General features: G+C 64.4%; 1 protein-coding gene across 5 annotated transcripts; it reads left to right on the top strand.

The window, feature by feature from the left end:
* Nucleotides 1-2,004: 2,004 nt before the first annotated feature.
* On the top strand, nucleotides 2,005-13,296 carry ADAM8 (ADAM metallopeptidase domain 8). Of its 5 annotated transcripts, none has more exons than XM_042907992.1 (25): nucleotides 2,005-2,254; nucleotides 3,438-3,541; nucleotides 4,409-4,485; nucleotides 4,570-4,648; nucleotides 4,738-4,814; nucleotides 5,160-5,343; nucleotides 5,694-5,756; nucleotides 5,843-5,911; nucleotides 6,071-6,240; nucleotides 6,367-6,448; nucleotides 6,751-6,899; nucleotides 6,983-7,160; nucleotides 7,366-7,497; nucleotides 7,601-7,790; nucleotides 7,867-7,948; nucleotides 8,207-8,369; nucleotides 8,824-8,901; nucleotides 9,464-9,548; nucleotides 9,840-9,974; nucleotides 10,109-10,220; nucleotides 10,625-10,784; nucleotides 11,222-11,287; nucleotides 11,457-11,507; nucleotides 12,255-12,335; nucleotides 12,544-13,296. In XM_042907992.1, exons 1-25 carry the CDS (start codon nucleotides 2,212-2,214, stop codon nucleotides 12,550-12,552), a joined length of 2,619 nt encoding a protein of 872 aa, XP_042763926.1. In that variant the 5' UTR covers nucleotides 2,005-2,211; the 3' UTR covers nucleotides 12,553-13,296. The 5 variants fall into 5 exon arrangements, with proteins under 5 accessions (XP_042763926.1, XP_042763924.1, XP_042763925.1 ...); XM_042907990.1 differs by having other exon boundaries at nucleotides 2,006-2,254; nucleotides 12,747-13,296; XM_042907991.1 differs by having other exon boundaries at nucleotides 2,008-2,254; nucleotides 7,366-7,455; nucleotides 12,747-13,296.
* The last annotated feature ends 39 nt before the right edge of the window (nucleotides 13,297-13,335 follow it).

Genomic DNA, 13,335 nt, shown 5'->3' with positions numbered 1-13,335 from the left:
CGTTTTTGTTCTCAAATAAAGACAAAGTGAAGGACGCTTGGGTGGCTCCGTCAGTTAAGTACCTGACTTTGGCTCAGGTCGTGATCTCACCATTGGTGAGTTTGAGTCCCACATCAGGTGGGGACGTGTCCCAGCTCTGGGTGAGGATGCGCCCTTTTCTCACTCCCTCCCTCCCTCTCTCTGCCCCTCCTGGGATTTTCTCTTTTTCTCTCTTTCTCTGTCTCTGGCCCTCGCTCACTTGGGCACCTTCTTTGTCTCAAAAAAAAAAAAAAAAAGGTGAAAACACGCAGCATTTGAGCAACTTCAGGATGATTATCAAGGTCTCGCAGGGACGAAATCCAAGCCTGGTGTCCAGGTGGGCACACCTGGTGTCCCGGCAATCAGCAAGGCTGGGCTCTGGGCACCAGGGGGCAGCACGGTCCTTGTCCTGCCGCAGGACTGGGCAGGAGGGTGGGGGAGTCCTGAGGAGCACCCGCTGAAGTGCAGAGTGGAACCCATAGGGCGGGTTCGGCCCTGGGTGGCACAGCTGTGACCCCCACCCCACTGCTCCCCACTCTAGCCATGCTGCCCACCCGCCAAATGCCCTGTGTTGCTGTCCAGACTCGGCTCTGCCTGCCTGCTGCAGGGGGTCTTGGGGGGCAGGTGGAAGGGGCCGGAAGCAGGCTCCTGGAGGCAGGGTGGTGGGCACTCAGTCCGGCTGCTGCCTTGAAGAACAGGCACCATGGAGGGGGTCCAACTCACAAGCCACAGACGTCTTTCTTGTCCAGGCCGCTGTGTGTGCAGTGGCAAATACGCTTATCTGCCGCCAGTGTTACCAGAGCCCTGGTGTCGTGCTAACCTCTTACCGAGCTGAGGAGCCCACTGGCCCTGGGCTTGCCGCCCTCGTGCCCTGCCCTGAGACCCGGAAACTTTGTGTCCCCGTCCTGGGCTCTGGGCAACAGGCTTGCCCGCTACACCCTAGGGTTGCCAGTGGTGAGGGTGGGACAAGAGGAGCCTTGGCGGCAGCGGGGGAGGGGAGGGGGGTCCTGTGTCGGAGGAGGAGCAGACCCCTGCTGGTCTGGCTGCACATGGGTGGTCTGGTCTGCTGGCCGAGGAGCGAGTGCGTCTGCGACAGCTCTGGGTTTTGCCTTTACAGGGACTGTTGCCTGTTAATTTTTGTTCCCAAATAATTGCACAGCTAAGGAAGAGAAGTGAGCTCACTGGGAAGGGGGGCTCACGAGCCTCCCTGATCGAGCTGTGTGTGAGCACAGGGACGGAACCCACACGTCCAGACCCCAGACCGTCTCTGTGTCTTGCTCTGCTCGCGGGGGCACGGGCCCCGCCGCCACCTCTGCCCAAGATGCCTCAAAGCCCGCCAACCCCTTGCTGCTTTTCCTTTTCTTTCCATTTGCTTTGGGGGAACTACTGGGCTGTGAAATTTTGACCTCTGGTCTGGGACTGCCTGGGGCACCACACCCTCGCCCAAGGTTTGGACTTGCACTGATGTGCACCATTTCAGGAAGCCTGTCCAGAACGTGGCTCCAGGGCCACTGAGCTGAGGGCAAACCCTCTTGGATTAGCGGCAGATGACAGGGACCGCCCTCCCTCCGCCCCGCGCCTGCCCGCCCGGGGGGCCAGGTCAGCGTGGGGGCCGGCAGGGCAGGAAGCGGTACTGGGTCCCGTGTGGGCTTCTGTTCTCCAGGAAGTCCGAGGGCACATCCGCACCTGAGCACCCCCCAACCTCTGAGCCTTACTCAAGCCGCCGCCAGGCTGCAGGACGAGCCTGGGCTCCTCACCTGCCCCCTGGAGGGTGCAGACTTGCAAGGGGGGGCCCGGCTTGGCCCGTTCGCGGCCCCCTTCGTTAGTGCCGTCCACGTTTACGACGTTCCTCCTTGTGGACACCAGAGGCCGTTCGGGAGCCCCCCTCCTCGTGGACACCTGGGGCCCAGGAGTAGACGCCGTCCGGGCGGGGGACGGGGGCCTCCCCCCGCGGAGGCCCAAGCCCCGCCCCTCCGGCCGTCAGAGGGGCCGATAGGCTGCGGGCCGGGGGCTGGGCTCCGGGGCGGGGGAGGGCCCTTCCAGCATAGAGCGCGGCGGCCAGACCGAGTTTCGAGCGCGGGGCTGTCCCCAGTTCGCGCTGTGTCCTGGACCTGGACCCTGGACCCCGGACCCCGGACCCCCGACCCCCTGTACGCTCCCTGTTCCCGCCCCGGACGCCTGTGTGCGTCCCCCATGCGCCGCCTCGGACTCCCGCTGTTCGCTCTGTGGCTGCAAGGTGAGTGCCAGGGCGAGGGGCTGTCCCCAAGGCGAGGGGCTGTCCCCTGGCCGTCTGCACCCCGCCGAGCTCTGGAACAGACCCAGCGGTTGGGCGCTTGGAAGGGAGCCCTCAGCTCAGAGCCCTCAGGTGACAGGCAGAAACTTCAAAAGGGAACCAGGGAGAAGTAGCTTAGGGCGTGTCGCCAGCGCTGGTCCCGCCAGCGCTGGTCCCGCCAGCGCTGGTCCCGCCAGCGCTGGTCCCGCCAGCGCTGGTCCCGCCAGCGCTGGTCCCGCCAGCGCTGGTCCCGCCAGCGCTGGTCCCGCCAGCGCTGGTCCCGCCAGCGCTGGTCCCGCCAGCGCTGGTCCCGCCAGCGCTGGTCCCGCCAGCGCTGGTCCCGCCAAGGATTCAGGGGAAGGTGGAGAACCCCATGGCCTACCCACCCCGGGGCCTTGGGGTGAGTGCCCACTCCCACCTGGACTCCCCAGCGTGGCAAGGAAGGGAGGACCGAGGAGCAATGGCCTGGGGCTGGGTATAGGTGGTAGTCTACCCCGCCCCCCCACAGGGGACCCACCTCTGGTGGGGGGAGAAGCCAAGTGTGCTACTGGCCCCAGCCCTCACGGCTGCTCCTGGGAGCTTTCTGGGCGCTTTCTGGGCTGGGGTGTGGTGGTGTCCCAGCCCCCCAGGCTGGAGGGGGTCATTTCTCTGGCAGGCAGGGCCCCTTTCTTCAGGAGGTTTGCGAGATAACGCTTATGGAAACACTTGGCCTAACACTTTGAGAGAGACACAGAAAAGGGTGTGCTGGTGCTCCAATTCTGGGCCTCACCCCCACTCCCTGGGCTGTTTGTTGTCGGATACCTGGGAGCTTCTAGATTTGGGCTGGGTGAACGGCCTGCCAGGCAGGCCAGTGGGCTCTCCAGTTAGGCGCAATTATGGGAGACATTGAGATGGCAAGGAGGGCCCTTGTGCGCCCTTGGACCCAAGGGAGGGGAGGGGACGTCTAGGTCAGCCCTGGGCTCTGAGGGAGGAGCTGTCCTGGCAGCCAGGGCAGGGTCCTGTGGCCTCTGAACCCAGAACCTGACACCTGGTCCTTGGGCAGCAGAACTGGGTCTCCAAATCTCTGGTCCCTGCGCTGCTAGAGGACTCCCCCAGAGGCAGAGATACAGACCCACCACAGGCCTGCTGACCCCCTTCTCTCCCACAGTGGCCGCCCCCAGTGTCCCCCTGCCCCATGTGGAGCAGTACGAGGTGGTGTGGCCCCAACGTCTGCCACAACCCCGTGCTCGCCGAGCCCTGCCCTCCCACTCGGTAAGTTTCAGCCAGGGAAGCTGGCCTGGGGTCCCTCCTGTAGTTCCCAGTGGGCCCAGCCAGTTATGAAGAGGCAGCCTGTGGGGCTGAGGGCCAGGTGAGCTTCTGAGAGGGCTCACAGCCCTCCTGGGCCTCCTGGACTGCCTCCACCCCCAGGCCTCACCTTCCTACTTCCTGCCTCGCCCTGCCCTCTAGTGGGTGGGGGTGCCTTTCAGGAACCCTGCTGGCCCTGGCCACGCCCCAGTTTCACTCAAGGGCTGGATCCTCAAATCTCTCCTAGGCTAGAGGGGATGGCTCACCAGAGGCGTGTTTATGGTGACACACCTTTGTGAGGCATCTGGGGCTGGCCTGGGGTTCCCCAAGGCTGCCTGGGGGCATTCTTAAAATCCACGTGGGTGTGCCTGTGAGTGTGGAGACCGCCCTCTCCTGACCTCAGTATCTGGGAAAAGCCTTCCTCCACCCCGGGCCCTCATCCCACCCTGGGGGCGGTTCCAAGGTCAGCGAGGTCAGCCGCCGGGGCTCTCCCCTGGGGTGCCCCCTCATGGGCCCTGCCCCCACCTCCTCTGCTGCAGTGGTTCTAAGGGCAGCCTGGCAGGGTCATGTCTCTGTCTCCCCTCCCCCTGCTTCCCGGGGAATGGGATCCCAGTCATTACCCTTGTGTGGACCGATGGGGAAAATGAGATCTAGAGCCCCAACCTCCTAATACCGGCCTGACTCTGAATGACCCCGAGGCCTCCTCTGAGGGTCTTTCAGGTTTCAGAGTACTCCGGACTTGGGCAGCATCCCCACCCAGCCGAGCTCCACTGCCCCCAGGTTTGAGGTGGGGTACACCCCTCACCCTGGACCCCTCCCTCTCCCCTGCCTCAGGACCGGTACCCGGACAGTGTGAGCTATGTCCTTGGGGCCCAAGGGCACAACTTCACCCTGCACTTGCGGAAGAACAGGTAAGTGGAGGCCGGGCCTGCAGGGTCTCAGCACGCCCACGCCGGTCCCACACATGCCCCCAGCACCTGGTGGCTCTTTTCCAGGGAGCTGGTGGGCTCGGGCTACACGGAGACCTACAGCACGGCCAACGGCTCCCAAGTGACGGAGCAGCTACAGAGGCAGGTACAGGCCCCTGGGCGGCGCCCCCCAAGGACGGTGGTGGGCAGAGGGAGCACAGGGCTGTGCACCACTTACCCTCCCATCTCCCGCAGGATCACTGCTTCTACCAGGGCCACGTGGAGGGGCACGAGCATTCTGCCGCCAGCCTCAGCACCTGTGCCGGCCTCAGGTGGGTGGGCATTGCACACCCGGGGAGGGGGGTGTCAGCACATCAGTGCCTCAGCCCTCCCCCACATGCCCCAAGGAGGTAAACCGAGGCCAAGGAAAGCGGGGCTTCACATGGCAGCCTTTCTGCACACGGGTGTCTGTCCTGTTAGAAGTCACGGGTCCCCTAAGCTATGCAGCTCTCCTAGGGCTGTGGGTGCTGTCCCCAGTGTACCACTTCCCTGGGGGGCCTGTGTCCTCGGGCACCAGAAGGAGGCCTTCTGTCCTGCAAGGGTTTGTCCTCCCCAGATGGGCATGGGGTGGGGGGGATGTGCTAATTTGGAACCTGCTGGCTTCCTTCTGCCCTCAGGGGCTTTTTCCGGGCTGGCTCGACTGTCCACCTGATTGAGCCCCTGGATGGGGCCAGTGAAGAGGGGCGGCATGCGCTGTACCAGGCAGAGCACCTGCAGCAGAAGGCCGGGACCTGCGGGGTCAGCGATTCCAGCTTGGAGAAGGCCTTGGGGCCTCGGATCTCAGCAGCCTTCAGGCCCCGGGTGAGCGGGTGCCCCCCCCCCCCACCAGCTTCATCATCTCCCGTCTGCTGGGGCTGTGCGTCCCCTAGACTGCAGTGTGGTCAGCTGAAGCTGAGTGGGGGTTCTGTCCACCATCCCCATAGTCAGGGTGTCTCCGAGCCGTCCCCTTGGCCAGTGGGCCTGGACCTGGCTCCACCGGCAGCTGCAGAGATAGCTCTAGTCTGCACTGGAGCCTCCTGGACGGTCCCCCCAGGAGTGAGCAGGGGGCCGGTGCCAGCTCCAGGTCCCTGGGACAGGGTCGGTATGTGAAGACTGGGCCTCGGTCGGCAGGGCGGTGGCTGGGGCGGCTCACCAGCTTCTTGTGCCCCCAGAACTGGCTGCTGCCCCGGGAAACCCGCTACGTGGAGCTGTACGTGGTCACGGACAGTACAGAGGTAGTGCGGGGTGGGGCGCGGGGGCGGGGGCGGGGGCGGGGGCAGGCCAGCGGGCTGCGTGCACCTGACGGTCTGCCGTCCTTCAGTTCCAGCTGTTGGGGAGCAGAGAGGCTGTACGCAGGCGGGTGCTGGAGGTGGTGAACCATGTGGACAAGGTGGGGGCCGCTCCCTCCCAGCTCAGTAGAAACCCTGGTTGTAGAGATGGGGGGGGCACGGCCAGCAGGTGGGACCGTGGGCTAGGTGAGCAGGGAGTGGCCTCTGTGTCTTTGGCCCTTGCTGTCCCTGAGCTTGACCAAGGGGTTCTCTGCCCGAAGCTTTATCAGGAGCTCAATGTCCGTGTGGTCCTGGTGGGCCTGGAGATCTGGAACCACAGGGACGGGATTCACGTGAGCTCCCAAGCCGACACCACGCTGGAGAACTTCCTCACCTGGCGGGCGCAGAAACTGGCGGGGCGTTACCAGCACGACAACGCGCAGCTGATCACGTATGTGGGCCGTGGACGCAGAGAGCTGGGCCCTTGCAGCCAGGGAGGGCTGTGTGAGAACGAGGGGCACGCGGGAGGGAGGCGGCTTTCAGGGCATCCACGTCCACGCACGCCTCTTGTTTCCAGCGGGGTCGACTTCACCGGGACCACCGTGGGACTGGCCAAGGTGTCGTCCATGTGCTCCCGGGGCTCAGGGGCTGTGAACCAGGTGTGCAGGGAATCTGGCCTAGGCTTGCTGGCTTCTGGGTGGGGAGCCCGGTTCAGAGCTGGAGCGGAGTGCGTGAAGGGGAGCCCCGGGGACCTAGGTCCACATGCTCGTCCCCGAGCCATCCACATGGGCTGGAACACCTGGATGGCCACCTCCCCTGGAGGATGGGTTGGAGCTTTGAGAAGCGTGGTTGGCAGGAGGCCGCGCCCAGCACCCAGCCTTACCTGGGGCAGTGGGGGTGGGGCGCGGGTGGGGGTGGGGGTGGTGCAGGCAGCACCAGCCAGCACAGCCTCTCCCTGTAGGACCACCACCAGAACCCCATCGGTGTGGCGTCCACCATGGCCCACGAGATGGGCCACAACCTGGGCATGGCCCATGACGAGAACATTCAAGGCTGCTACTGTCCCGTGCCGCGGGAAGGTGGCGGCTGCGTCATGGCGGCCAGCATCGGGTGAGGCCCAGGTCTGCCTGCGGAGCGGGGTGTCCCAGTGCCCCCCACCTGCACCCCCTGACAGAGTCACCCCCCTCCCCCAGCGTCAAGTTCCCCAGAATGTTCAGCCAGTGCAGCCGTGCCGACCTGGAGCTGTTCGTGGAGAAGCCCCGGACGGGCTGCCTGGACAACGCCCCAGACCCTGGCCGGCTGGTGGGCGACCCCGTGTGTGGGAACTGGTTCGTGGAACGTGGGGAGCAGTGTGACTGCGGCCCACCCCAGGTACACAGGCCCCCGTCTCCGTCCTGCAAGCGGGGGCGTCCACGCCTGACCCACCAGGTGCCCTGCGCGCCACAGCCACACGGCAGAAAACGCTCCTGTTGGCTGACACCCGTCACCACCCGCAGGGGCTGCTGGGGAGGGGGTCCTGGGGTCCACCTGGAGCCCGCTCTGACCTTTGCTGTGTCCGGCCCTGCCTGCCCTCCAGGACTGTCGGAACCCCTGCTGTAACGCCACCACCTGCCAGCTGGCCCACGGGGCCGAGTGTGCACAGGGCGCCTGCTGCCGGGAGTGCAGGGTGAGTGCGACACCTCCTGCTCCAGCCCGGCTGTGCCCGCAGGTCAGCGGGCGGGAAGGGCCCCGGGTACCTGCCTGCCAGCGCGGGAGGCACGGGTCTGTCTGCGGGCCTGTGTTCCCCAGGTGAGCTCTGCTCTTCCGGGCAGGTGACACCCGCCGGTGAGCTGTGCCGTCACCCAAAGGACGCGTGTGACCTTGACGAGCACTGTGACGGCCGGCAGCCGGGGTGCCCAGAGGACGCCTTCCAGGAGAACGGCACACCCTGCCCGGGGGGCTACTGCTACAACGGAGCCTGCCCCACGCTGGCCCAGAGGTGCCAGGACCTGTGGGGGCCAGGTGAGGCAGGGGACCCCAGGCCCACGGGCGGCCGCGGGTCCTGAGCGGGAGGACTGACCTCCTCCTGCCCCCACAGGCTCACGGGTTGCCGTGGAAAGATGCTACACCTACAGCATCTCGCCCGACTGTAAGGGCGGGATCCCCCTTGGCCCCAGCAGGTGAGCGGTTGTAGCCTGACTGCCCTGGGTCCGGGACCACAGGATGTCCCTGTGAGCAGGGCTGCCCGGGGACCGAGTCAGGGGGTTCTCCGGGGGGCCCAGCCTGCCTTTCGCTGGAGTACCCATCAGTGGACCCCACAGCCTGTCCAAGGGTTCTGGACCTCGTTTCCCGCAGCTCCCCCGGTCCTCCTAAGGGGGGTGCGGTCAGCACGCACCAGACAGGAGACCCAGCAGAGCATGCATGTTCCTCTTGCACAGGGTCAACAAATGTGGCGTCCTGTACTGTGAGGGGGGACAGAAACCCCCAGAGCAGAGCTCCTGCACCCTCACCTCCTCCTCGGCTGCTTGCCAGGCCCTCGTCCTGGAGGAAGGCGTTGGCTACGAGCCAGTGCCTGAAGGCACCAAGTGTGGCGAGGAGAGGGTGAGCGCCCAGAGCCCCCCGACCCCGTTTGCTGGAGGGCACATCAGCTGGCTGCAGCTTTTAGGGGATTTTGAGGGCTGTGAGCCTGGACGTGTCCCACATGGCAGTCAGGCTGCTAGACCCACAGGTCCTAAACTTGTGTGTGACCCGAGGACTGTGCGCAGGGACTCTGTCCTTTGTTCGTGTGGTTTGTTCACCTTTCTCTTGGGCAAGTCCCCCCAAGGCACCCACCGCACCCCTAGAAGGGTGGGGCCAGTCCTCTGGCCCTGGTGGGCTGGCCGGCCAGCTGGCAGAGGGCATATACACCAAGCCTGGATGCCGGGACCACAGCCAATCTCCCCCAAAGCTCACCGGGCAGGCTGTGGGGCAGCGTCAGCTGACGTTAGAAGTTGGGGTACAGGGGCTTGAAGCAGCCCTAGAATGGCTGCCCGAGGAGACACTCCCTGCCCTCCAGATTTGCTGGAAAGGACGCTGCGAGCACCTGCAAGTTTACAGGTCCAGAAACTGCTCCGCCCAGTGCAACAACCATGGGGTACGTGAGTCCACGGGACATCCCGCCACCTGCCTTTTGGGGCTGAAGGAGACTGGTAGGCGGTGCTCAAGATGAGCCCGGGTGAACAGGGGACAGGGCCAGCGCCCGGGGGCTGAACAGCAGCCGAGGGACTGAGCTGGTGGGGATCTGGGCGTCCCATGTGAGCACTGAGGCCCAGGGCAGTCGTGCTGGGGAACCTGTGGGCTGCTTGTGGTTGAAATGACCCGCTGTGGAATGTGGCTACTGTGGTCAGCTCTCAGTAACCTGTGTGGTGATGCCGGGACCCAGAGCTTGAAACAAGGGGCTGGAGCGCCCCCCTCGGGGGCTCCCGTCTCAGGGAGGCCTGGGGGTGGGCCCCGAGAACAGCCCACAAGAAGCTGCCCGGCCTGCGCCTCCCGCGCCTGCGGTGCTGGGAAGCAGGGCCCTCCTCTGTTGTCAGCATGTTCCCTCGGCCTTGGTCGTGGCAGCTCGTGGGTGAGCTCGGCCTGTCCTCCATCAGTGGGGGCCGCGGCAGAGCCCCTCCTGGGCCTGAGGCCTGGCCCTGACCCCCACTCACCCCCAGGTGTGCAACCACAAGGAGGAGTGCCAGTGCCACCCGGGCTGGGCACCACCCCACTGCACAGAGCTGCTGCCCTCCGTGCACACAGGTACGTCCGGCCGCCTTGGGGCCCGCACGTCTGTACAACCTGACGGGGTCCAGACCACATGGGCAGGGCTGACAAGGACACCATGTGCCCACAGGTCCCTCCGGGCATTGTTAGATTCAACCCCACGCTTTCTGGGCCTGTGTGGCCACCTGGGCCCCAGTGAGACAGACGAGAGGCCCATCCTAGAGGGAGGGCACAGGAGCAGTGACAGGAAGCGCTAGCCCCTTTGCCGGGTCCTCAGCCCCCTTCTGAGTCTGTGGGCCCCCACTGCCACCGTGTCTTCCTCTGCAGCAACCACTGTGCGTGTAGCCGGCCACAGCACCACCCCCTCCAGGACCTGGCCAGACCTGGCTCATGTCACTGTGGGCCCGGGGCCAGCTACCACTAAGCCCTCCAACTCATCATCTGAGAGCCTGGAGTGCTGTTGTAATGTACTGGGTCTCTGTGCTGAGGGTCCTCAGACAGGCCCTGGGCTCTAGGGAGGGTCCCAGGGTTCTGGGCTCACTGGCCCTCCCAGCCCTCACTACCCTCTTGACATCTGGCCTTGTGCACCCCTCCAGGGTCCAGGAGCCTCCTGATGGTCGTGCTGGTGCCTGTGGTGCTCCTGGTGGCTCTGGCCCTCCTGGCAGGTGCAGTCATCTACCGAAAGGCCTGGGGCCGCAACCCTTGGGGGTGAGCCTGCTCTGGGGTTGCAACACACACGTTGTCATGTGCAGGGAGACCTTCTGCTCACAGTTGGGAAATGCCCGCTGCTGTTTGAGGAAGAAGAAACATAGCCCTTCCCGGAGAGGGCTTTGGGGCCTCTGCCTCTCACTGGGTGGGGGGAACAGGTGATGACCTTTGGTGACAGGTGGATGGTCTGCCCCTCTGTCCCCCCACACAACCCCTCAACCTCTGCTGGCACCGGAACACGTGGGATGACGTGGGCTTGCAGAAGCCGGCCCGTACCAGCCAGGGTCCGAGCTGCCGTGGGACCTCACCCCACTTTGCTGGGTGCAGGACACGCCAGGAGCCCCTGGGTCCCTGGGTCAGACCCTGAGGCCAGGACACACTGACCAGTCTTGCTTTCTCCCCAGGACTGCAGCACCCAAGACCGCCATTGGGCTCTCCAACCCCCTGTTCCACGAGGGGCGCGGTGTGCCAGCCAAGGGTGGGGCTCCGGGCCCCCCCCACCACCCCAGCCAGCCCGCCAGGCCCGCGGTCCCCAGGGCGACCCCCAAGCAGCCGCCCCCTGCTGTAAGCATTGCATCCCACTGTCCCCGATGGGCTTTGGAGGCCACCCCATCCCTCACAACAGGGCTTAGAGCTGGCCCGCAGAGCAGAGGCAGGCTTTAGGGCCTGCAGTCTGAGAACCTACGTGAGCCAGTGACAGAACTGGAGCTTGAACTTGAACCTGAGACTCTTGGCCTCTGCACGGTCAGTCAGAAGGTGTTAAGGCCCAGATCCCCTCCGTTGCTGTCCACCTCCTCCGAGCCCCCTACAAGGCTGAGGAAAGGGAGCATGGGAGGCCCAGCCGGGCTCAGGCCTTGCTGAGCAGCGGGGTGAGGGAGAGCCCTCCACGCACACTTTATTCTTCCTCTGGGAGGGGCGGGAACCTTGGGTCCTGCGCTGGGAGCGCAGCTGGAGGCAGGAGCCCTCCTGTGAGACCCAGGCTACCTGTCCGTTCCCTCCAGCCTCCAGCCGCCACGTCCAAACCCCCCTCCACAGTTCCTGTGTACACCTGGCCGCCCCCAGACCAGGTGAGCAGCGGTGGGCCCGAGCAGCCAGGCCATCTGGGGACTGGATTTGGTGGGCAGGGATCTCAGGAGGGCTGATGGCCCAGCCCGGAGGGACAGCACGAGTGCTAGACCTGGGGCCTAGGTAGGCGAGCTCGGGCCTAGTCTGATCGCTGCCCCTCCTTCCCACCAGCTCAGACCTGCTCCGCCTGCCAAGCCCCTCCCTGAACTGAAGTCCAAGCAGGTGAGAGCCTCCCCCAGCTACACCTGTGCCCCTCGCTGGTGGCAGGGGCTCCGTGGCCAGTGTCTGCGGTTTCTCTGCGTAAAGCCCTTGGCGTCCCTTTGGAGCTGACGTCTGGAGATGCTCTGAGATACATAGTCGATTACTCCTTCCACTGTGACCCCCGTGTCTGTGTCTGTCCGTGGGCCTGCCAGCAGCAACCATTACTGTGGCGTTTGCTTGATGGAGATTCTTTCTCTTTGTAACTTTTTAAACTAACTTTAGACTTAGAGTAAAGCTGCAAAAATAGCCTCAGGAGGGACTTTGACAGGAAAACGGGGGCAGTTGGGACAGAAAGGTTTCTGGCCAAGGAGTGGTGATTGGGAACGGCACACCCAGGGTCTCCCCTGGGGATGGGTGACCAGTGCCCACCCCTACCTCCCCAGGCCTCCTCCTGAACCTGACCAGCACACAGATGCAAGTTTTAGTGAATTCTTGGCTTTTGAACTTCCCAAGACCCACTTTCTGGCAATTTAAGAGCTTTTCTTGGGAAACACTGGGCTGGGAGGGGTGGGGGCAGGGATGTCGAGAGAGAGGGGGAGGTGGTGATGGGCCCAGGAATGGGGTTCTGCCACGTTTGGGCTTCATGCTGCCCACGGTGGCAGCCACGGGTTGGGGGCACTCTGCAAGGTGCACAGGAGCAGGGCAGACCTGGGGAGCTTTGCACCAAGGGGCTGTCAGATGGTGTCCACCGTCTGCTGTGTCCTCCAGGTTGTCAAGCCGATCTTCCCACCCCCGATGCCACCGGTCAAGCCTGGGGCTGGAGGAGCCCATCCTGGACCGCCACCACAGGTGAGCCTCTCACACCCAGGGCTCTGGGTAGCAGGGTGAGCCTCTCCCCCACCGCACTGCCCTGACACTGTCCCGACACTGTCCCTGTCCGAGGAAAGGAAAAGTTAGGGGCCGTAGATATAACACCCACTTTATACTCGGTCAGAGGGCGGGCTTTTCCCTGACCACCACTCCTACCGGCTGCGAGTCTGCCTTTTCTTCCTGTTAGTACAAGTGAGAAAGTCTAACGGCTACAAGACGTCAGCTGTCGGTCTTATGGCTTGCGGCCCTCACTGCTGTCACTGCACCAGAGCCACTGCATGTTGCATGAGCCGAGACCTGCATCTTAAGAAATGTGAAAGGAAGTGAGATTAAGTTGTGCTCCTGGCGAAGCTGGTGGATTTCGGCATCGGTTCTTTTTCCTCCTCCCAGGGCGTAGTCGGTCCCAAGGCTGCTCTGAAGCCACCGGTGCAGAGAAGGTGACTCGGGTGCCAGGCCCCCGCCGCAGCGGGGCAGATGTCCTTCATGTTGAAGGGACCGGGCCTGCCCCGCTCTCTGTCCCAGGGGCCGGGTCGCTGTGAGAACTGCTAACTGGGCCGGACTCGCTCTCCACCCCCACCCCCACCCCGCCCGCCGTGCCCCCTGCCCGGATCCTCGCGCTCCCCCCACCCCCACCTCCGGGCTCACTGCCCTCCGCCCTCGGAGGGGCCGGGTCCGCTGTGAGAAGTGCCAACAGAGTTGGCAGGGCCGGGACCCCGAGAGGCACCTGCGGCCCCCGCTGCTGCTCTGGAGGCCCCTGGCGCGCCTGCAACCGACACCGCAATGAAAAGTGTGTATTTTATGACAGTTATTGATCGAGTTCTCAATGACGCGAGATTCTTATTAAATCGATGAAAGAGTGTGTGCTCAATAACGTGGAATTCAACTGATAACACGTAAGGGCCCTGTGCTTGTTAAAATAAAATGAACACTGGAAAAAAAACGCCAAAATCCTACCTTTTCTCCCACCCAGACTTTAGCC

This window comes from Panthera leo, chromosome D2 (assembly GCF_018350215.1).
Source record: "Panthera leo isolate Ple1 chromosome D2, P.leo_Ple1_pat1.1, whole genome shotgun sequence".
Taxonomy (NCBI): Eukaryota; Metazoa; Chordata; class Mammalia; order Carnivora; family Felidae; genus Panthera; species Panthera leo.
This window is presented reverse-complemented; position numbering and strand designations above follow the sequence as displayed.

What these genes read in the sequence shown, in the direction of transcription:
- ADAM8 (XM_042907990.1), top strand. Translation starts at nt 2,212, where the DNA reads ATGCGCCGCCTCGGACTCCCGCTGTTCGCTCTGTGGCTGCAAG. An exon ending in AGCACCTGTGCCGGCCTCAG is followed by an intron (nt 4,815 to 5,159) that starts GTGGGTGGGCAT and finishes TTCTGCCCTCAG; the next exon opens with GGGCTTTTTCCGGGCTGGCT. An exon ending in CCCAGTGCAACAACCATGGG is followed by an intron (nt 8,902 to 9,463) that starts GTACGTGAGTCC and finishes ACTCACCCCCAG; the next exon opens with GTGTGCAACCACAAGGAGGA.